General features: G+C 41.3%; 1 protein-coding gene across 1 annotated transcript in view; it reads right to left on the reverse strand.

Moving 5' to 3' along the window:
* SEC16A (SEC16 homolog A, endoplasmic reticulum export factor) overlaps window positions 1-20,988 on the reverse strand; it is a gene marked incomplete in the record, with an annotated part of 1,997,470 nt that overhangs the window by 1,455,250 nt on the left and 521,232 nt on the right. Inside the window, 3 exon segments of the mRNA XM_044058481.1 lie at window positions 5,571-5,652; window positions 6,742-6,839; window positions 8,609-8,851. Of these exon segments, the coding sequence (XP_043914416.1) occupies window positions 5,571-5,652; window positions 6,742-6,839; window positions 8,609-8,851 (423 nt within the window).

Consider the following 20,988-nt stretch of genomic DNA (forward strand, 5'->3'; position numbering starts at 1 on the left):
GTCAACTGCTAAGGGTTTTCATTACAAACACATGATAAATCGAACAGGATGCATGGCCGTGAGAAACTCCTAGGCAGGAAAGACACTTATTGTGGTGGTGTTTATGGGGAATCTGTCACCCACATTTACCCTTCCTGAATGACACTAACCCCTAACAGCAAGAAAAAACAAAACACTAATGGGGTACTTATCTGCAACATCTTGGACTTCAGAAGAGGACACAGGCATTCACCGGAGAATGAAAATGCAATTAAACTAGCAGAAATGGACAGAGATAACAGACCAATGATCAGAAGAAGTGTTCGGACTGGTGGCAAACAATTTGAGGATGGTACGCCTGAATGTCACCTTTATGGCCTGTGCTACGTGAGGTGCATACGGATAATGTTCGTCATACCTTAAAGCAGCAGTAGGCTTTGGTATACTGGCCGGACGTCAGGCTTTCATGGCAAGGAATGCCATATGTAAGAAATATTGCAGCATTGAATTTAAGGACATAGAAAGATCTTAAGAGGGCTGTAGATGTAGATGATGCACCCTTTATACCACCAATGTCCTGTTATCTACGCCGAAGGGCATCAGCCAAAGCCCTGAGGAAGGTAAAGCTCTGGAAGTCAGGCCGGATATGGACTACCTGCATGCAGCATATCCCAAATGTGAGGAAAAAACTGAATACTACAATGATCACCATATTATACCCGTACATCTGACTACATCACTGCTGAAGATGCATCACGATCTACATAGAAACTGCACTCTCCTCATAATCTCATCAAAATTAGAGTATTTCTCATAAATTCAAACATTTTCCTCTTTCAAAAGGATAGCATTAAGTTTCTCAAATAATGTGGATGTAGCTTCATCTGTGTTCAACTCCTCCACTGAAAATGCCACTGCAATACCTTTCGCTCTCCCAGTATGCGACAGTGCTTCTCCAAGTCTGTGCTTTAATTTTCTCAGCTCTGTGACCAAAACCCATACTGTGATTTTTTACCTTTCATATGATTTAGACTTGTAAAATACAGGTAGGATTCTGCAGCTGGAAAACATCCCTGGCTACCAATGTTAAGAACACTAAAGACACAAGAAGTTTTCAGGATAAATTCGACTTACTGCACTTAAGTCTTCATTTTCATTATCAATCCAGTTTCTTATTTTTGCATGAGACAGGGTGCTGTACCAAGTCTCACCATCTCTCTCAATTTAGTGCCACTCTCCTACTTTCACTGACAGAGATACCGAACACTCACAGGTCTTCTCACACAACCCATCCATCTCTTAGCCGGGCCTCCTTTGCCTTCTTCCAGTTTTGCCCAAACTGTCTTCTGCATTCTTGCACATAGGAATGCACTCTCAAATTGTTTTCTGACCCTCTCTGCACCTTGGGCTACAATGGCTTCAGCTCTGATGTCCTCATTTCTTCATCTGTCCCACAGTATGTATACTGCTATGGGTGTCAGTCACTTCACCTTCATTACCTTAAGCTTACTCAGCAGATCTGCTTACACTACGTTTCTGTACCACACACAAGCAGTGGCCATGCCACTGTTTTGTACACCTTTCTTTTTGGCTTCTTTGGTTTTCTTATAACACACTGTCTCTGACAGTTAGTGCCAAATGGCTACAGCAACTCTGATTCCAGCTCTGACAGCCTCATTCAGATTTCACTTATGTTCAACCATACCTACAAGACATACAAAGTTGTTAACCTGTTCTACTATTTTCCGTTTTGTTACTTTGCAGCTTTCTTGGTTCCCCCATTTACAGCCATGGCCACTGTTCTGTCTATACTCTGTTTCACCCCCTATGCTTTTAGTTTTACATTCCATTTCTCATCATTTGCTAAAGTTCCTGTTCACGGCAGCTCTGTTAGTATGTCACCTCCAACCTGATACAGTCCATCACTAGATACAATAGTAGGGTGAGAACTTAACCCTGAAGTATATCCATTTTCATGGGGAGCCCCACAGAGTCCAAACACTGTTTGTAATTGTGTCAATGGACCCTTGTGCAGAGCCTATATTAATTCTAATAATGTTTCCAGGACTTCACATTATCAAAGGACTATCAAAATTAGCTTTATGGCACATTGTCATATGCTTTCTCCATGTCTAGGAATGTCCAGTTGATCTTCCTTCTCAAATTCAGCTTCTCCACTATGACCACTATGTTTTGCTACAAAGATTGGATTGGTTATAATACATTCTCATCTAAATACAAACTGGTCATCTCCTTTCTTACTTCCTACTATTCTGCAAAATCCATTTATCAATAACCCTCCCCAGCACTTTTAATACAGTGTGACAGGAGTCCAGTACCTCTCTGTACTGCTTGCAGTTGTAAATATCCCCTTTATTCTTGCACATTGGCACTAAAATACTAATTCAACTGTCTGGGATTCGCCCCTGTCTCTCCATACTATGAGTGTCCCACAGCAGCCCTTTCTCAGCTAATACACCCAACATCTGGATCACATCTGCTGTGACTAAGTCTGCCACTTCTCAAACTTTTTTTCATTAGTGCACTTAATACTTCTTATAGGATGGAGTTTAATTCCCCTTCCATCATAAGCTATGCATGCAGCAGTACAACTTCTGTGGTGTTTCTTTCATTCAGAATCTTATTGAGGTACATCTTTTACCTGCCCATCATGGCCTATGAAAATATCATAATTATATACTGCTACTAAAATTAGTAAGCACAGCTACAAAGTCACAAATAAAATAAACAATTAACATTAATATGTGATGGAAAGGTAGCCGAAGTAGTGGAGACTAAACTGACAGTGGCTTAAAGAAAGAAATGGAAAACAATATATATACTAATGCATGCCAGACCTGCATCCAGTGAAGCAGATTCTTTATTATTGCCCAGTGGCTTCAAGAAATATTGCTGGCTCTGTGGAGCAGAAGAATAAAGCCCCTAAGTTATGCCTCAGATCAAAAAACAGTACAGGTAATGTAACAGCTAAAACAGGATGGAGTCGATGAAGGTGCAAAGGCCACACTCCTCACTCCTGGTGAGACTGATGCATACACAACATTAATATCTTCTGGTGGAGAACAGAGGCTTCAACTGGAATTATCTGCTTCTCAGAAGAAAGGACCATTACTTACAGCACTGACTGGCAAACCAGTGCTATGCCCACCCTCAGAGTGATATTCAGCATGCATGTGGAAGTAGTATATGGACAGAGTATAAACCTTCTAATGGCCACACAAATGCACTCATAAAAAAGTGTCCATGAATGGGGGCGCAAGTTATCAGACGTCGGTAGTGAAGAACAGCAGCAACTTACAAAATAAAATAGCAACTTTGGAATTGTAATGCATCACTACCATGTAAAGTGACAAGTCCTGGTCATCTCTATCATTAGAATGACAGTGGAAATTAAGATTTGATCACTACTACTTCACTTGCAGTCTATGCATTCTCATGTTCAGGTAATAAGGTACAGTCTGAAATCACAATGGTGTTAAAACCGAAGATAGAAGAACATGTTGAGGTCACTTTAAAGAAATAATTTTATAGATTTATAGTCAATCATTTTAAGTACCATTTCACTTCTACTGGTTGTTGAATATGTATCCTTTGAAAATATCAGAAATACTACAAAAAGAAAACGAAAGCAAAGATAAAATTGTTAATTTAATAAAGAAATATGATATGTATACACACACACACACACACACACACACACACATATATATATATATATATATATATATATATATATACATACACACACATACTTTTATTTTTTTTATTTTTTTGCACACAATATATGGTATACAGCTTGACATGTATAAATATCCACCAATAAGAAACACTAATCATGACTGACAAAGGAAAACAATTAATCCTGAAAGACTAGAGTTTAGTTTACCACTCTTGTGTTACATAGTCATGAATTTAAACAGGAAGTATTTCTTGCTTTTGCTACTAATGTGAATCATAGAAGAAATCATTGGGCATATGCTGTAAGCTATGAAATCATAACAGTCGTCTCCCCCCCCCAAAAAAAAAAGAGGGAGACAGCAGGCACACAACAAACAACAAGAACAAGCTCAGGCTGGTACACATTCAGTGGTATGGCAACACTACTCGTTAGCCTATAAACAGTTCTGTAGCAGGCTGGGCAGAAGTCACTTCAACACCGCTTCAAAAAAAGTACAGTTGTGATATAACATGAGTCTTTTAGGAGAGGTCACTAACCTCAAAAGAATCAATGACTGCTCATTTTATGTCTTTCTTCCCTTACCAGAAACTGCATCAGCTTTACCAAAGACCTCAGAAAGAGGAATGCTGATCAAGGGTAGGTAGGATAGGTTTCTGACCCAGAGACTCCCCATACTCTGGAATAGACGGCCCATACATGTCAAGCAGAGCGTCTCCTTTACCCTCTTCAAAAGGAACCTTGATGGCTGAATGGGAGATAGGAAATTTACCCCAGGGATCACGTCAGTCGTCCTGTTACACGGGGTCTAGGGAAGTAAATATTGTGGGAAGAAATAGCCAGTGAATTGTTATGACTAGGCTTGTATAGGCCCTTGGGCCGATAGCCCAGTACCAACTTATGAACCTATGGGCTAGTTTTCCATAAAACCTTGGCAGGTAAATGATGCCCTCCTACATAGCCAGTATTATTAAAAGCCTCCTTCTGTTTCTCAAACAGACTTGCAACTGTAAAAAGATACTGTTCTTAATAGAAAACTATAACAAACATAACTTGATATAACATTAACGTTTATAAGAAGTCTCAATCTACCTACCTTAAGAGCACACACAAGCAAATTAACAAAACCCTTAAGGGAACCAAAAGGAAGCTGAAGAGCTTTTTTGGTTTTCAAGTATGAGTGGAACTTTTTTCCCCTTTTTTCTTTATTCTTCAACTTGAAGTTGAGAGCGCACCACTTCAAGTAACTGCACGGAACACCAGAATAGCTAGCTATGGGTCTGTGTCAAAGAGCACACTATTAAGACATAAGCATGTAACATTACATGGTTAACTAAAGAGCAAAACATGGCAAGCTCTCTTGCTTAATATAACTCAAGCAGGATCACGTGACTATCAAGAACCTAAGAGGATCTAAAAGCATCGAAGTACAAAACACACTGCATCGTAGTACACATCTTTAGTAAAAGCAACTTAAGCCCCAGTGACAAAATGGAAAAAAAGTACTCTACTGAAGGTCGCCAGATAATATTTATACACTAGTCTTTATATCAGTATGCTTGGCAATCATTTTGTCATGTAAAAAGGGTCAAGCACTGCATTAAGAGACTAGCAACTCCTGAGCTTGCCTGTTCAAATGACTGATACAGGCAGAACTATAATGAATTGAATAACCACCTTCAAAGATGGACAACGAATGTCCGTAGTCAACAGCTGACAACTTAAAACTGGACAATGCCCTTGTGGTAATGAAGGCAACAGTCACTTGACCTACATGGCCACAGATGAAGGTCAGAAAAGCACATAACTGTCAGAATAAAAACTGCATACAGCTGGACTAGTCAGCATGCAAATAAATTAATTGAAATAATTGCATAAATCAGAAAACACTTACTGTTGATGCAGCAGGCATTCTTCCTGACATCAGCTGGTAAACTGTCTGCAAAGGATCATTAATTGGCAGACTGTTGGCAAATCTGCAAAGTCAAGCATAAACATTAAGAAGGGGTTTTCAAGTACAAGGCATACTTGGGAATATACACACACTGTATCAAAGACTAGACAAAAATATAAAGTTACGGAAAGAATACAGTGAATCTAATTATAATGCACATTCATTCTCCAAGAACAAGGTAATGCCTATGCAATGTCACTCCAGAGGGACTGTTTTAGATTACTTCAAAAGCTACTGCATCGTATTACTATCAGTGCAATACTGACATAAAAGAATAGAAAGAAACAAAATTTTGCTTGCCTGTGTATGAAATTCTTAACTCCTCATTTATAAGTTCATCAGTGGCATACAAAAATAAAGCCAGACTATGGCCCAGATGATTATAGTTTGATTAGATTCTCATGTACTTGAGGGCACAGGCAGGGAGTATGATAGCAACACCTTTGGGGGGTGGCTGGGGGTGATGGCGGCCTCACCAGCTCTGCTGACTCTGCCTCCAATGTTGGATGGCAACAAATCAGGATATTTGGAGACTGCAGGGAGAAAGTGGGTATTTCAAGTCAAGCTAGTAACAATAACCCTTCTCTACACAAATGAGGGAGCAAACATGCAATAACAGAGGGGCATATGTAGTCTTTCAGGGATAAGTCCTCATATCACCAACGTGGGCAGGGATATAACATTCATAATATAAACTGCCCAAATGCTCAGGATACAGACAAGAGCACAAACAAATCCAGCCTTCCCCTCCCTCTCCTCCTGTCGATGGCACTCATATTCATAGATCTGTACACTCCAATTAAAATGCATTACTCTCTTACATTATATAAAATTTTAACAAAAAACTAAAACTTCAACAAAAGAATGTTTAGTGGCTTGACCATAACATAAGATAACTGCTTCAGAAATTACAACCCAATGCACACAGAGTTAGCTCAAACTACAAACAAAGGTGAAAAGCAGCGTTATTACATATCAGTTCCAACAAAGCTATCATCATGGTTTTGGGAAAAGCTGTTACAAATGTAAACAAAAATGCTGCATTTTGTATCCCAACCTCCTCCTCAATAAATAAATAAATAGATAAATGGATAAAAGTAACATATGTTACCTTGTCATTACTCTAGCATGAGTGCGGCTATCCATTTTACTAGCAAGTAATAAAGCATGTCCCCACATACCATGCTTCATAGCAGCCTCCAAAGCATCCTGTGAAAGAGAGAGAAAATTAAACCTTACAGAAACACACAGGGAAAAGACACAGGTATCCTACTTACAGCATTCCCAGAGTACCAAATTAGTTGCTACACCTACCCCTATAAGCTACAAATCAGACAGCTACTTAGTCCAACTGACCGGCCACTTACTTGTAGTATTTAGCATGGTAAAACTGATGCATCTGGTTTAAACATTCAATTGTTAGGTGTATTACACAGTCATGGTAAACAAAAGGCAGATGTCCATGTGTTAAATGGCAGTGGTCTTATTCTTCCAACAAGAAGGTATAACACTGCTCATACTTCACTTTTAATACTATAATAATTGACATGAATTGCAATCTAAACTTACAAAAATGACAGTGGGTTCATTAATCAAATGGAAGTAATATGTAGGGATTACATAAAAGATGCAACCCTCTATTTTGTTATCTGTTCACCTGTGTGTAGGTTGCCATAGTAACAAGCTAAGAAAGGTACATCAGACCCATCTTGTAGTATTCCCATGTACTCCCAGGCAGGCTGAGACATAATTCCTCTAACATATCCTTGATCTGTTCTGGAACTTCTTCCTAGTGAGACATAATTGGTACAATTCCAGTGACAGGCGTGTAAGGGGCATCATTACAAGCCATCCTATCTACCCCTAATGACTGCATGAAAGAAAGGTACAGCAGCTATACTCAAAGATCCATCTGGATTTCTGAGATATTCACTCTATCATGCAAATGAGTCCAGTTACACTGTGAAAGAACCACATTTTTGCCAAATGTATTTGTGATCTCATTCTCTTAGCCACCACCCAAAGCTCATGACCACAGCTCAGGGCAGAGAGAGAGAGAGAGATTCACAAGTAAACTGTCATTTTAATTAACTGACTCAGACCTCGCTTCCCCACTACAGTCTGGCATACCATCTGCAGTATAACTACTGCTGTGGAGAAACCTGCCGGTCCATATCCTAATCCATCCCCTCTTTTCACATGTGAGCCAGATCACAAGTTACTGAAGTCCCTCCATCTGAGGCAGATGCTCCCTCCTCATCTCCAGAGGGAGAGCTATTCTTTTCCAGAAGAGAATCATTACTTCTGATTTGGAGGTACTAATTTTCATCATATTCAGTTCATACTCAACAGTAATTTACTACAATGTACACTTGAAACCACAATCACTGGTGGCTAAGAGTGCATACTTTGTACTCAACAAAGAGGGCACTGAAGTCTCCAGACTTGAAACTGTCTATGAAAATTACAGTCAGGAAAGGAGAAGAGACACCACCCTTAGTGGAATGCCATGTAAAAACAGCATAATAAATTCTTACCTATTCTTTCAATCACTAGATTTCCATTTAGCATAAACAGAATTAAAAAAAATCACATCCACTCATCATACATTACAGATGCATACATACATGACTTAAAGACGATTAAGTTAATTTATCATGTCTAGGTGCAGTATGCTGATGGCTTCCAGTGGCTCTCCCCCCACAAAACTCCTCCATTGGTCCTAAATTTGAAGCCTTCTTACACCATCCCTACTCAATTTATTCCTATAACCACTGTCCTTTTAAATAAGAACAGCTTCTTTCAGGTACAAAGTGAAGTGTGTGCCTCTAAGCAAATTCTATGCCCCTGTCAACCGTCTTTCTGACTTGCTGAAAAACTTATGATTTGTTCATGATTTTAGACATAAAAATATTAAAATGTTTCAAAACATATCAATAAAGAAAATATTTTCATTTACGGCAGAGTTCCATCCATACCTTCTTGCGACCAAAAAGAAGCAATTCTCTGAAACGTTCCATTTCTTTGTTAGCATTATCAGAAGTCATCAGTAAGGAATCAGTAAGGAAAGAGAGTTGGGAAGCACCAGATTCTTCTTCTGCATGTTCTAAAGGCTCATTGCTGAAATCAATTAAGTTTGCTTCATTTGGAGATTTCCCAGGTAGCCAAACAGATTTATGTTCTTTCAACAAAAGTTCTGCAACATCTGTACCAACCACAGTCTGCAAAAAAACAGAGTTCTCTTTTAAGTCAGAAATAAAACAAAGAATAAACATGTCTGACTATGAACAAGCAAGATGAAATACAGTGTTTAATAAAAATGACTGCAATTTTGAAAGAGAAATCTGGTAGAGAACAAGGACAGCTAAACCTACCCATCCAAACTAATGTAAACTTCACAGTTCCAGCTATAACTCCATATCTACCTGTTCTGCACGGTTACACTTGTACAATATATATTCCCATGAATTTCTGAAATGCATATCTGCCACTTCTCAACTACTTACAGATTACACAGCCATACCAGTGCTTCTGTAAATTAACATCTCCCTGTACTACTCTTTAGATCACACTCCATAAAAAAACACAAGGGTGATCATAACATCACGCATTCAAGGAATTATCAAGTAAACGTTTGATTGCATTTTTTTTCTTAATTCTACTGCATTATCTCTGGTGTAATGTTACATCAGCCTTGCACAGCTATGCCTTGAAAGCTGGTAGTGTGCACCAATGTACAACATGCGCTAACACCCACAAACAATATATACACACTGTATAAAAACTGCACAAATGTGGCCACATGTCAATTTACACAATCCCAAGTATCTAGTCAATGTATAAAACCTACACACAAATGTGTGCAAAGATATTTACATACATAACTATAAGCACACACAGACAAACATTCATAGAACTGAACATTCACAATGCTGCATATTTTTTTCGGAGGGCAGAAGTGATTGAAACTCATTTGATCACTTTTGTCTGCATTATGTTTGTGCGAGATGAAGAACAGTGGGAGTCAGGAAATTTGCCCTTTCTTCACTGTAGAGCAATCTCTGAGTTGCATATATGTACACATACATACACACAAACACACACACATACATATGTATGTACATATAACAGAACTTCTGCTATTTTATTTTGATGCTGTTTCATTCAATGTATTTGTACTTGGATATTTAGAAGTATGTGGATCTATTTTATATATATATATATATATATATATATATATATATACATATATATATACACATACATATATATATATATATATATATATATATTTGGGTCCCCTTCACATGGTCGAAACCTTTAAAAGCTCGACTTTTATATGGCCCAGACCATATGTTTTAAAAATTCCAACGGTCTGAAGGGGGATCTCCATAGAGCGCAGAACGGGAAGATTTCCCTTTACCGCAATGTAGTGCAATCTCAGAGTTGGTATATTTAAATAGTGGGGGGTGAGGGAGGTGCAGGGGGACTTGCCCCCCCCCCCCACTAGCACTGTTCATTTTTTTTTTTTCACATTTTCGAACATTCAAATGTTCGATCATATGGTCTTGGCCATATGAAAGTCAAACATTTGGATTTTCGATTATGTGAAGTAGGCCCATTATATATATATACACACACACACACACACAAACACGAGCGTACAGATCTATTTTACTTTGTTGAATTTTTAAATTGTTGAAATTCATAATGTCAAGACTTTAAAATATTGAAAAACTACAGAAAAGAAACAGCGTTTTTGCAGGGGCAAGTCCCCCCTGCACCACACTCCCTGCTAACTACATGCACGCTTGTGTGTGTACATTATACACACCCACACATACATTATACATATATATGTATATGTGTGTGTGTATAGACTTTATATATATATATATATATATATATATATATATATATATATATACATACACATGCACACACACACACACATATAAGTCTTAAAACCTCCATTGTACAACTTTGATAAAAAGCAGTGAAGAACACACAGCAAAAATTACTGAAGCAATGTTTACTCACTCAGCAGATAATCCCTGGTTACCCATACCGCATCATGACTTACCACTGTTGTACCCAAAAACATACCCAACAATTCTAACACTGCCATACTCAGAGATTTAGAATGTTCAATCCAGGTTTGGAAAGAAAAAAACAATGCAGGGGGGATAGGATGCCAGGAGTCACTTCAAGATCTAATAGGAAGTAGAGTTGTGCAAGATCTTACCATAACTGTAGATGTCCTGCATCTCTCTTTGCTGCAGCATTCCTTGGGATATTCTGCTGAGGACAGACTAACACCCGGGCCAGCATACCAAAGCCTTTACTCCTTCCAGGCACTGTACTTCAGACACATGGCCAATGCATAAAACATAAGGTACAAAGATGACCCACAACTGCCTACCCCTCAGTACTGAAGTACCCAGAAGAACCACAGCAACCTCAGAATAGCCAACAACATATACATCCAGGAAGTGAAGGAGGAGGAGAAAAATATTTAATAAAGACACATCATGCAGAAGGACAGCAAGAGAAAAGTAATAAGGGCCAGGAGGGAAGGCAGAACACTGCAAAAGTGAGAAGTAGGACATCTAACTGCTATGGTAAGATCTTACACAACTGCATTGGCAGAACACTGCAAATGTGAGAAGTAGGACATCTACTGCTATGGTAAGATCTTACACAACTGCATTGGCAGAACACTGCAAATGTGAGAAGTAGGACATCTACTGCTATGGTAAGATCTTAAACAACTGTACTATCTCCTTCCTCATCATTGTTGCAGTATTCTTCACTCTTGGGAGAGAAAATACAGTTGTGTACACTTACCGTAACTGTAGATGTTCGAGTGTACTCACTGTTGCAGTCATCACATTTGGGTTATCTGCTTGCAGTAGCCCTCAGCTGGCCTGAATACCAGAGTCTTCGGATTTCTGTGTCGGATGCTATCGCTTCTTCCATGACGGCAGGTTGTCAGGGGTATAAAACATGCAGCAGACACCATTATATCAGTTTTTCTTGCCCCAGATGTCAGGTGCCCCCACAATAGGAAGCAATTATATGGTATGGTATACCCCCATCAAAAAGCAAATACACGATATATGCCAAACAAGAAGGAAAGGTGGACCCAAGAGAAGTCAGGGGGTTGGAGGGAGGGTAACCAGACTGCAACAGTGAATACACTTGAACATCTACATTTATGGTAAGTGTACAAAACTGTACTATGCTCTTCGTGTTTCATTGTTGCAGTCATCACATTTGGGTTGATTCCCAAAGCTAAGGAAGGGAGGAGGTAGTTAAAGAGCATTAGGGCCAACAATTAAGCCCTGTAAGACTGCTGTGGCAAATCCAGCTCTGGATTTGGAAAAGATAGGCAGGTGGTAATGCTTGGTGAAGGTATGTACAGAGCTCCAGGTAGTTGCTTCCAGGATGTCCCTGGTAGGGACTCCACTGAGAAATGCCATAGAGATAGATGCAGCCCTGGTGGAATGTGATCTTATCCCCCTGTGGGGTAGGTTTTCCATGGTGCTTGTAGCAGAAATAAATCCAATGGGCTATCCATTTGAAAATGGTTTGCTTTGAAATGGCCTTCCCCTCTGCCCCTGCAGCAAAGCTAACTAGCAGCTGGTCAGATTTTCTGAGAGGCTTAGTCCTGTCCAAATAGAATCTAAATTGTCTGTGCACGTACAGAGAGTGCAGTATCCTTTCTCTTTTTTTTTTTTTTTTTTTTTTTTGAGGATTAGGGAAAAAGGTAGGCAAATGAATGGACTGGTTTAGGCCCACACTAGACACCACCTTGGGCATAAAGGATGGATTAGTCCTGAGAGAAACCCTGTCCGCATGGAAGACAATGAAGGGTGCCACTGCCATGAGGGCCTGTAATTCAGACACTCTTCTTGCTGAAGTGATTGCTAGAAGTAAGGCTGTTTCCAGGAAAGGAATTTCAACTCTGCTGTAGCAGCTGGTTCAAAGGTGGGAAGAGTGAGCTTTTCCAATAAAAACTTAAGGTCGCAGGCTGGAGTGGGAGCTCTCCTGGGGAGTCTTAAATTTTTGGCCCCTCTAAGGAATTGTTTAAGCAAGGGGTGGCTCAGTATTATAATGTGCTGATGAGAAGGCTAGGCCCTTGTGGAGCATTTCTGTTAAATAATCTAGAATATGAGGTAAGCTGGGCACCATTGTGCCCATCCCTTGAGCCTAGCTCCAGGAACAGTATCTTTTCCACTTTTCAGAATAGGATTTTCTAGTACTAGGCTTCCTTGTCTCAAGAATGACATTCAGCACCTGCTTACTGAGGGGATGCTAGAGGAGAGAGCTCATGGAATTAACCAGCCTGCAAGGTTCAGGGATTGAAGCTGAGGGTGCAGAATCTGGCCCACCTGCTGGGACAGCAGGGAAGGGGTCTGAGGCAGGTGCCATGGTTGTAGCAGTGTCAGACAGCGCAAGAGGGGGTACCGGTGCTAGCGTGGCCAGTCTGGTGCAATCAGTATTGTCCTTGGCTTGTCCTGTCTGATCTTTAGTAGAACCTTCGAGAGGAGAGATACAGGGGTAAAGGACAGGGCATCCACTTTCCAAGCTTGACTGTGGGGAGTTCTGGCACAGAATTTGTTCAATTGGTAGTTCTGAGTTGAGGCAAACAGGTCTACCTCTGGTGTCCTCCATTTGTTCAAGAGGTTGAATATTTTGGGTTCTAGTTTCCATTTGTGTGGGTCCATGAGATTTCTGCTTAAGTCGTCTGCCAGTAAATTTAGTTTGCCTGGCAGGAATTGAGCTTGCAGGTGCACTTGGTAGCTCAAGGCTGTATTCTACAGAGCCATGGCTAGTCTGCAGAGAGGGTATGAGTGGGTTCCCCCCTGCTTGTTTATGTACCACATAACTGTGGTGTTGTCTGTCATTGCCAATAGTTGTCCTGGAAGAATAAGGTCTTTGAAGGCTGTCAGAGCATTCTGTACAGCTAGCATTTCTTTCTGACTGATATGCAGGTACATCTGTTTCGGGTTCCATTTGCTCTGAATGCACAGTCTGATGCGTCTGTTGTTAGGGTTTGGGTGGCAGGGGGTAAAGTGAAAGGGAGCCCCTAGTTGTGGTAGCAGGCCTCTGCCCATCAAAGGAACTCTGTCCTTAGGCAAGGAATGACAGGAATCACTGATTCGAGGTCCTGAGAATGTTGACACCATACAATGTTTAGATACCATTGGAGTTTCCTCATATGCAATCTTGCATATGGACTTAGCAGAATGCAAGAGGCCATGAACCACAGAGCTTGCAGTATTTTCCTTGCAGATAGCTGGGTTTTTGTGGCCAATAGTTTGAAGTAGGTTGTCAAATAAACTTGTTTCTCTGGAGTGAGGAATGCCATCTGGGAAGTTGTGTTTCAAGCTTGCTCCCAGGAATACAATCTGTTGGCAGGGTACTAGGTGTGATTTCTTTTCGCTGATGGTGTACCCCAGTGAGGTTAGAAGTTTCTTTATAAATGCCAGGTGTTGTAATAGCAAGTCCTGGCTTTCTGCCTGAATCAGACAATCGCCCAAGAATGGGTAAATTTTAATATTTCTCTGCCTGCAAAATGCAATGGCTGGAGCTAGACACTGTGAACACCCTGGGTGCAGTAGATAAGCCAAAGGGAAGTGCAGAGAACTGAAAGTGCAAGAAGCCTTCCCTGAAACGTAGGTATTGTCTGCAAGATCCTCTTATTGGGATGTGCAGGTAAGCTTCCTTTAAGTCTAGGGTTGCCAGCCAGGCATCCTTGGCTAGCATAGGAAGAAGCTGTTAAACAATTAGCATTATGCATTTTGGAACCACCAGAAAGGTGTTGAGAATATAGACGTCCAGGATAGGATGCTAGGAGTTTTATTTTCTGGGTACCAGGAAAAGTATTGATTAAAACCATGTCCCCTTTGTTCTGCTGGGACAGGTTGAATAGCCCTGATAATGAGAGGAGAGAGAACCTACTGTTGGGCCTCCCAACAACTGACTTGGGGGGAGGTCTGGCCAACCACTTGGGGTTAGTAGTGTGTGGAAGTGGAATCTGTATCCTCATGAAACTATGTTCAAAACCCATTTGTCCTGGGTAATGAATTCCCAGTTTTTTGCATGCAGGCCGAGCTTTCCTCCTAAGGGAGCAAGTGGTTGAGCAGGGCTTGGAAGTGTTAAGGTTAAGTCATTGTGCCAATTTTCCGTGGGGAGTGGCTTACTACTCCCTACTTTGGAAGTGGATGCCCCCCCCCCCCCCCAAACCCTACTGCTTAGATCTGTGCATAGCCTGAGACTGAAGTTTTGGTGGTCTGTTGTTCCTGGGTTTGGACTGAGAAGCCCTCGAAGGGACTGGAAAGGACCAGTTCTTTTAAGGTTAATGCCTACTGAATCTGGGAGGCTGTACTTGTACGAAATCTTTAACAGTTTGCATAGATTTAGCTTTTTCCTCCATCTTTTTGAGGACGACTTCTACTTTCCTTGCCAAAAAGGCTGTCTTGGTTTAAGGGTGCATCCAGTAATTTAGCTTTAACATGATTTGGCAAGTTTTGTTCCTTAAGCCAAGCATGCCTTCTAAGTACAGAGCCAGTGACAGCAGCCCTGCAAAATGCTTATAAAGCATCAAAACCACACTGCAAAGTATGTTTACCAATTTGTTCAGCAGAATGCATTAAATCTTGCAAGTCCTTGTGTTCAGCACAGTCAGGAATCAACATTATTTTCTGTTTAAGTAGTCCCGTAACATGCTGCTGATACTTTAACATATGAAACTGCCAATTTAAAGTCCTAATGGCCAAAGTAGCAGAAGTGTATACTTTCTTACCCCATCTGTCTAAGGCTCTAGAATCCCTATCAGAAGGGGTAGGATTTTTGACAGTACTAGCTTTAATGTCTTTTGGTCCTTGGGAAATGGTCTCTGGATTCGCAGTAGGATTCCTGAAGAGGAACTTGTGAGAGTCAAGTAGTCCATAGTACCTGTCAGGTTTCCTGGGAGCAGGAGACAAAGTATCTGGGGTAAGGCTAGATTCCAAAAAAACATCATCTACAATAGCCAGAACAGGAGGGATAGCTAGAGGCCTGTGTTGAGGCAAGAGTAAGAATTCCCTAAGTCTCTTTTTGGACTCAGAATAGTCCTGGCTTTCCCAGCGGAAATGCTCCTCAAACAGTATGCAAGGTTTCACCAAAAGAAAAATCTTCTGCTGGGGAAGCAGGAGGAATGGAATCCTATGCATCAGAATCCTCATAAGTAGAAAAGGGCAAATCATGGTAATCAGAAGGAGCAGAAATATCAGATTCCTGATCAGAAGAATCGGAAAGAAAATCAGTTCTAGGTCTCTTAGAGGGGGAAGGCTGGCTTCCCCTAATTAAGGTAATAAGGTCTTCAGCCATTCTAAGCATTTGTTTTTGAGGCATATGGGCCTGAATATGCGGTCTGTTCGTCAGTTTTCTAGGCATAGTGCGAGTTTTAGGCCTGAGGAATTCAGTACTTCTAGCTGGAAACTATGCCGTTGGTTTAATATGAAAGTTGGTAGGCCTGAATACAACCTCAGAAGCCGGTGCCTGCACAGCGGCTCTGGACCCATCCAAGGTAGAGACATCCACAGGTTCCATAGTCGAAGAAGCATCTCGCGGCATACCGGACTCCGAATGGGTCTCAGTAGAGGCCTGCAAATCTGTAGTAGCGGGCATCAGGGGCTGCGAAAGCACCTCACTGAGTACCAGCAGACTGGCGACTACCTTAACGGAAGCGGCGTTGGCAGTTTTTGGACTTATGCGGTCTGTCTCTGTCTTCATCCTTATGTTTTTTCGGAAGATCGGTAGTCAGATGGCTTAACGAAGCCATTTCGGAGTACGGAGATTGAGAACGAAAGTATTTAGCTACAAAAATAGCCCAACGACAAATAGTTCGGGTGTTGAACAAGACACAAAACTGACAGCGAGGGACGTCGTTGTCTGGGCCTAAACATGTGACGCAGTAAGAATGAAAGTCTCTATGAGGTATTTGCTTTCCACAGGCAAGACAATTGTTAATTTTTCCTGTCATCGGTTAGAGCAAGAAAAAAGGATCCCCAACGGGGTACTTATCTTTTCTGAAGACTTCGAGTCTGAAACTCAAAAACGAAAATTTCAGGACTCGGCCGACCGGCACTTGTGAAATGCCTTCTGCTTTGGGCACCGCACAGCAAGAAAGACTGATGTAATGGCGTCGGCTGCATGTTTTATACCCTGGCGACCTGACATCATGGAAGAAGCGACAGCATCCAACACAGAAATCCGAAGACTCTGGTATTTAGGCCGGCTGAGGGCTACCTGCAGGCAGATAACCCAAAAGTGATGACTGCAACAGTGAAACACGAAGAACATCAAAAAGCTACTAGAAAGAATGGGGGGAGGAAGGCAGCCAACAGCCCCCTAGAAACCAGTGGAGGATGGGTCAGGCAAAACAAGCCCTGGCCCTGGAAATGGCATCCAACTTGTAATGTTTGGGAAAATAAGACCAAGTAGCAGCTTCCAAGCTGGATCTAATATCCAGACCATTGAAAATAGCACCAGAAAAAGCCACTGCCCTGGTAAAATGAGCACAAACAGAAGAGAAAAGCTGCTAGCCGCAAAAAGAAATGGTCTTTGAAATCCAGGAGGATATGGTTTGCTTAGACACCGCCTAACCGAATTTCTTGACAGGAAAGAAAAAACAGCTGCTCAGACTTCCTGGTATGTTTTGCCTTGTCTAAGGAATATCTGAGATGTGCATGTAAATTCAAGGGGTGATGAACCCTCTCAATAGTAGTCTGTGGAGAAAGGGAAAAAGAAGGAAGATGAATGGACTGATTTAAGCACCCATCATTAACCACCTTGGGTGTAAATGGATTGGTATGAACAAAAAAAAAAAAAGGAGGAACTGCCACAACTGCCAGAAGTTCAGAGACCCTTCTTGCAGAAATAAGAAATACCAACATTACAGTCTTCTTACTACAATGTTGTAGGGAAGAAAAAAAAGAAACCTGAAAAGGGGACGGAGTAAATTTTTTAAGAAGAAAACTCGGGTCCCAGCAAGGAGGAACAGGCTTTCTTGGAGGCCTGATAGTAAAAACGCCTCTTAAAAATTGTCTAGACTTCAAAAGTAGATACCAAAGGTAGATTCAGAGGCTGACAAGTGAATGTTTAAAAGATGAATATGTCAAACCAGAATTGAACAACTCACACAAATAGAAAAGGATCGTAAGAACCCACACTGAAAAAGGGTCCAGGTCCAGGTCATGCTTGAGACACCAAATAGGACATTTCTTCCATTAGTCACACAGAATTTTCTAGTAGTGCTTTTCTGGCCCTCATGCAAAGCCCAAAAGCATGTCCTCAGAAAACTGGTGTCGGACAGGAATCAAACCCTTATCACCCGAAGTGTCAGCTGAAAGGTGGGCATGTGAAGGTGAATGAGAAATTCCTTGCTTTGTGTGAAAAGATCCATTTTGTGAGGTAAGTTGTAATGATTGGCCCTGGCGAGGTGGAATAGAAGGAGGAACCATTGCTATCTGGCCCATTACAGAGTCACCAGCAAGATTTGTGGTGTGTCCCACATGATCTTGTGCAGGACCTGTGGGAGTAGAGGAAAAGGTGGATACGCATACAGAAATATCCCTTTCAGTAACAAGACACGGCATCCACTTTCCAAGCCAGAGCACTTGGCACATTGCAACAGTGTACTAATGTAGAGGTAACAAATAAGCGAGCAAAGGAGAGCAGTAGTGCTGAAATTGAATTCATCCTCATGTCTTGGTGAGTACCTTCATGAGGTGGACCCTGTTTTCCACAAAATCTCACCAAGATGACACTGATATATAGGCTGCATTCATATAGCATATATCCTGGACAAAAGGAAGTAAAAAAAAAAAAAAAAAACGATAGCTGGGTGCACAAGACCCAGGATAAAAAAAGTACAGTTGTGTACACTTACCATAAATGTAGATGTTTGAGTGTATTCACCGTTGCAGTCATTACATTTGGGTTATCTACTTGTAGTAGCCCTCAGTCAGCCTGATTAACAGTATTGGGTCTTGCGTTGGTTGCTGTCCCTTCTTCTATGACGTCAGGTCGTCAGGGGTATAAAACATGCAGCAGACGCCATTACATCAGTTTTTCTTGCCCCAGATATCAGGAGCCCCCCTAATGGGAAGCAATTAAATCTATAACACAAAGATATACCTCCAACAAAAAAGCAAATACACCAAAAAGCTTTTAGAGCATAGTAAGTAAGAGCAGAGGTATAGCCAAAAGAAGAAAGGGGGCTGGAGGGAGGGTAACCTGGACTGCAACAGTGTATACACTCGAACATCTACATTTATGGTAAGTGTACACAACTGTACTATGTTCTTCGAGTTTCATTGTTGCAGTCATTACATTTGGGTAGATTCCCAAAGCTATGGTTGGGAGGAGGAATTTAAATAGAATTAGAACCAGCTATAAGGCCCTGCAAGACTGCAGTGGCAAAACCAGCTCTGGAGTTAGAGAAAATTGCCAAATGATAATGCTTGGTGAAAGTATGTAGAGAACTCCACCTTCTAGGATGTCCCTTGTAGGGACGCCCCTAAGAAAGGCTGTAGAGGTAGATGCAGCCCTGGTTGAATGGGGCCTGATGCCCTTTGGGATTGGTTTTCCATTGTGCTTATAGCAAAAATGAATGCAGTGGCCTATCCATTTTGAAATGGTTTGCTTTGAAATAGCTTTCCCCTCTGTCCCTGCATTGAGGTTTAGTCCTGTCCAAGTAGAATCTAAGTTGTCTCTGCACATCTAAGGAGTGCAGTATCCGTTCCCCTTTGTTCTGTGGGATCGGAAAGAAGGTAGGCAAATGAATGGACTGATTAAGAGCCACACTGGATAGCACCTTGGGCATGAAGGAGGGATTGGTTCTGAGGGACAACCTGTCCGCATGAAAGATGATGAAAGGCTCCACTGACATAAGGGCCTTAACTCGGATACCCTTCTTGCAGAAGTGATTACTAAAAGGAAAGCTGTTTTCCAGGAAAGGAATTTTAAATCTGTAGTAGCAGCTGGCTCGAAAGGAGGAACAGCGAGTTTCTCCAAGACAAAGTTAAAGTCCCAGGCTGGAGTTGGAGCTCTCCTCAGTGGCTTTATATTTTTGGCCCCTCTGAGGAAAGTACAGTTGTGTACTCTTACCATAAATGTAGATGTTCGAGTGTATTCACTGTTGCAGTCATTACATTAGGGTAATCTGCTGGCAGGATGCCCTCAGTTGGCCTGAATTCCAATGTCTTGGGTACTGCGTCGGTTGCTGTCTTCTCTTCCATGACGTCAGGTCATCAGGGGTATAAAACACACAGCCAACACAATTTTCTTTAGTTTTTCTTGCCCCCAAAAAGGTAGCAAAATATATATATATATATATATATATATAATATATACATGCATCAAAAATAAACTTTACTTTCATCTACAAGCAAATACACCACATAGGTTGTAGAAGATAGAGAAGGAAAGATAAACTCCAGAATGACAACAGGGGGATGGCGGGAGGGTAACCTGGACTGCAACAGTGAATACACTTGAACATCTACATTTATGTTAAGTGTACACAACTGTACTATGCTCTTCGTGTTTCTCTGTTGTAGTCATTACATTTGGGTAGAATCCCAAAGCTATGGTTGGGAGGCTGGAGCTAAACAGCATGTATATGTAGGTGCAGCTATAAAGCCTTGCAGCACTGCAGTGGCAAAGCCTGCCCTGGACTTAGAGTACAGAGGCAAATGATAATGCTTTGTAAAGGTGTGAACAGAACTCCAAGTAGCAGCCTCTAGAATGTCTTTGGTTGGTACTCCTCTGAGAAAGGCTGCTGAAGTAGCTGCAGCTCTGGTGGAATGAGACCTAATGCCCATGGGCACAGGTTTACTCATGGTGTAAGTAGCAGTAACGGATGCAGTGGCTTACCCACTTTGAAATTGTCTGCTTTGAAATAGCCTTTCCTTCTGATCCTGCAGCATATGATACTAGTAACTGTTCAGTTTTTCTTAGAGCTTTAGTCCTGCTCAAGTAGAATCTTAGCTGTCTGTCTACGTCCAAGGAATGCAGAATTCTCTCCCGCTTGTTCTGTGGATTTGGATAAAAAGTTGGCAGATGAATTGTTTGGTTAAGAGCCACACTGGAAACCACCTTAGGCATAAAAGTAGGATTTGTCCTCAGAGATACCCTGTCTGGGTAAAATATGACAAAAGGCGCCACAGCCATGAGGGCCTGTAGCTCTGAAACTCTTCTTGCTGAAGTAATTGCTAATAGCAGAGCTGTTTCCCATGATAAGAACTTTATATCAGCAGTAGCAGCTGGTTCAAATAGAGGCAGGGTGAGCTTTTCCAACACATAA

The sequence above is a fragment of the Protopterus annectens genome, chromosome 16.part0, assembly GCF_019279795.1.
Source record: "Protopterus annectens isolate FY-2018-M chromosome 16.part0, PAN1.0, whole genome shotgun sequence".
Classification (NCBI taxonomy): domain Eukaryota; kingdom Metazoa; phylum Chordata; order Ceratodontiformes; family Protopteridae; genus Protopterus; species Protopterus annectens.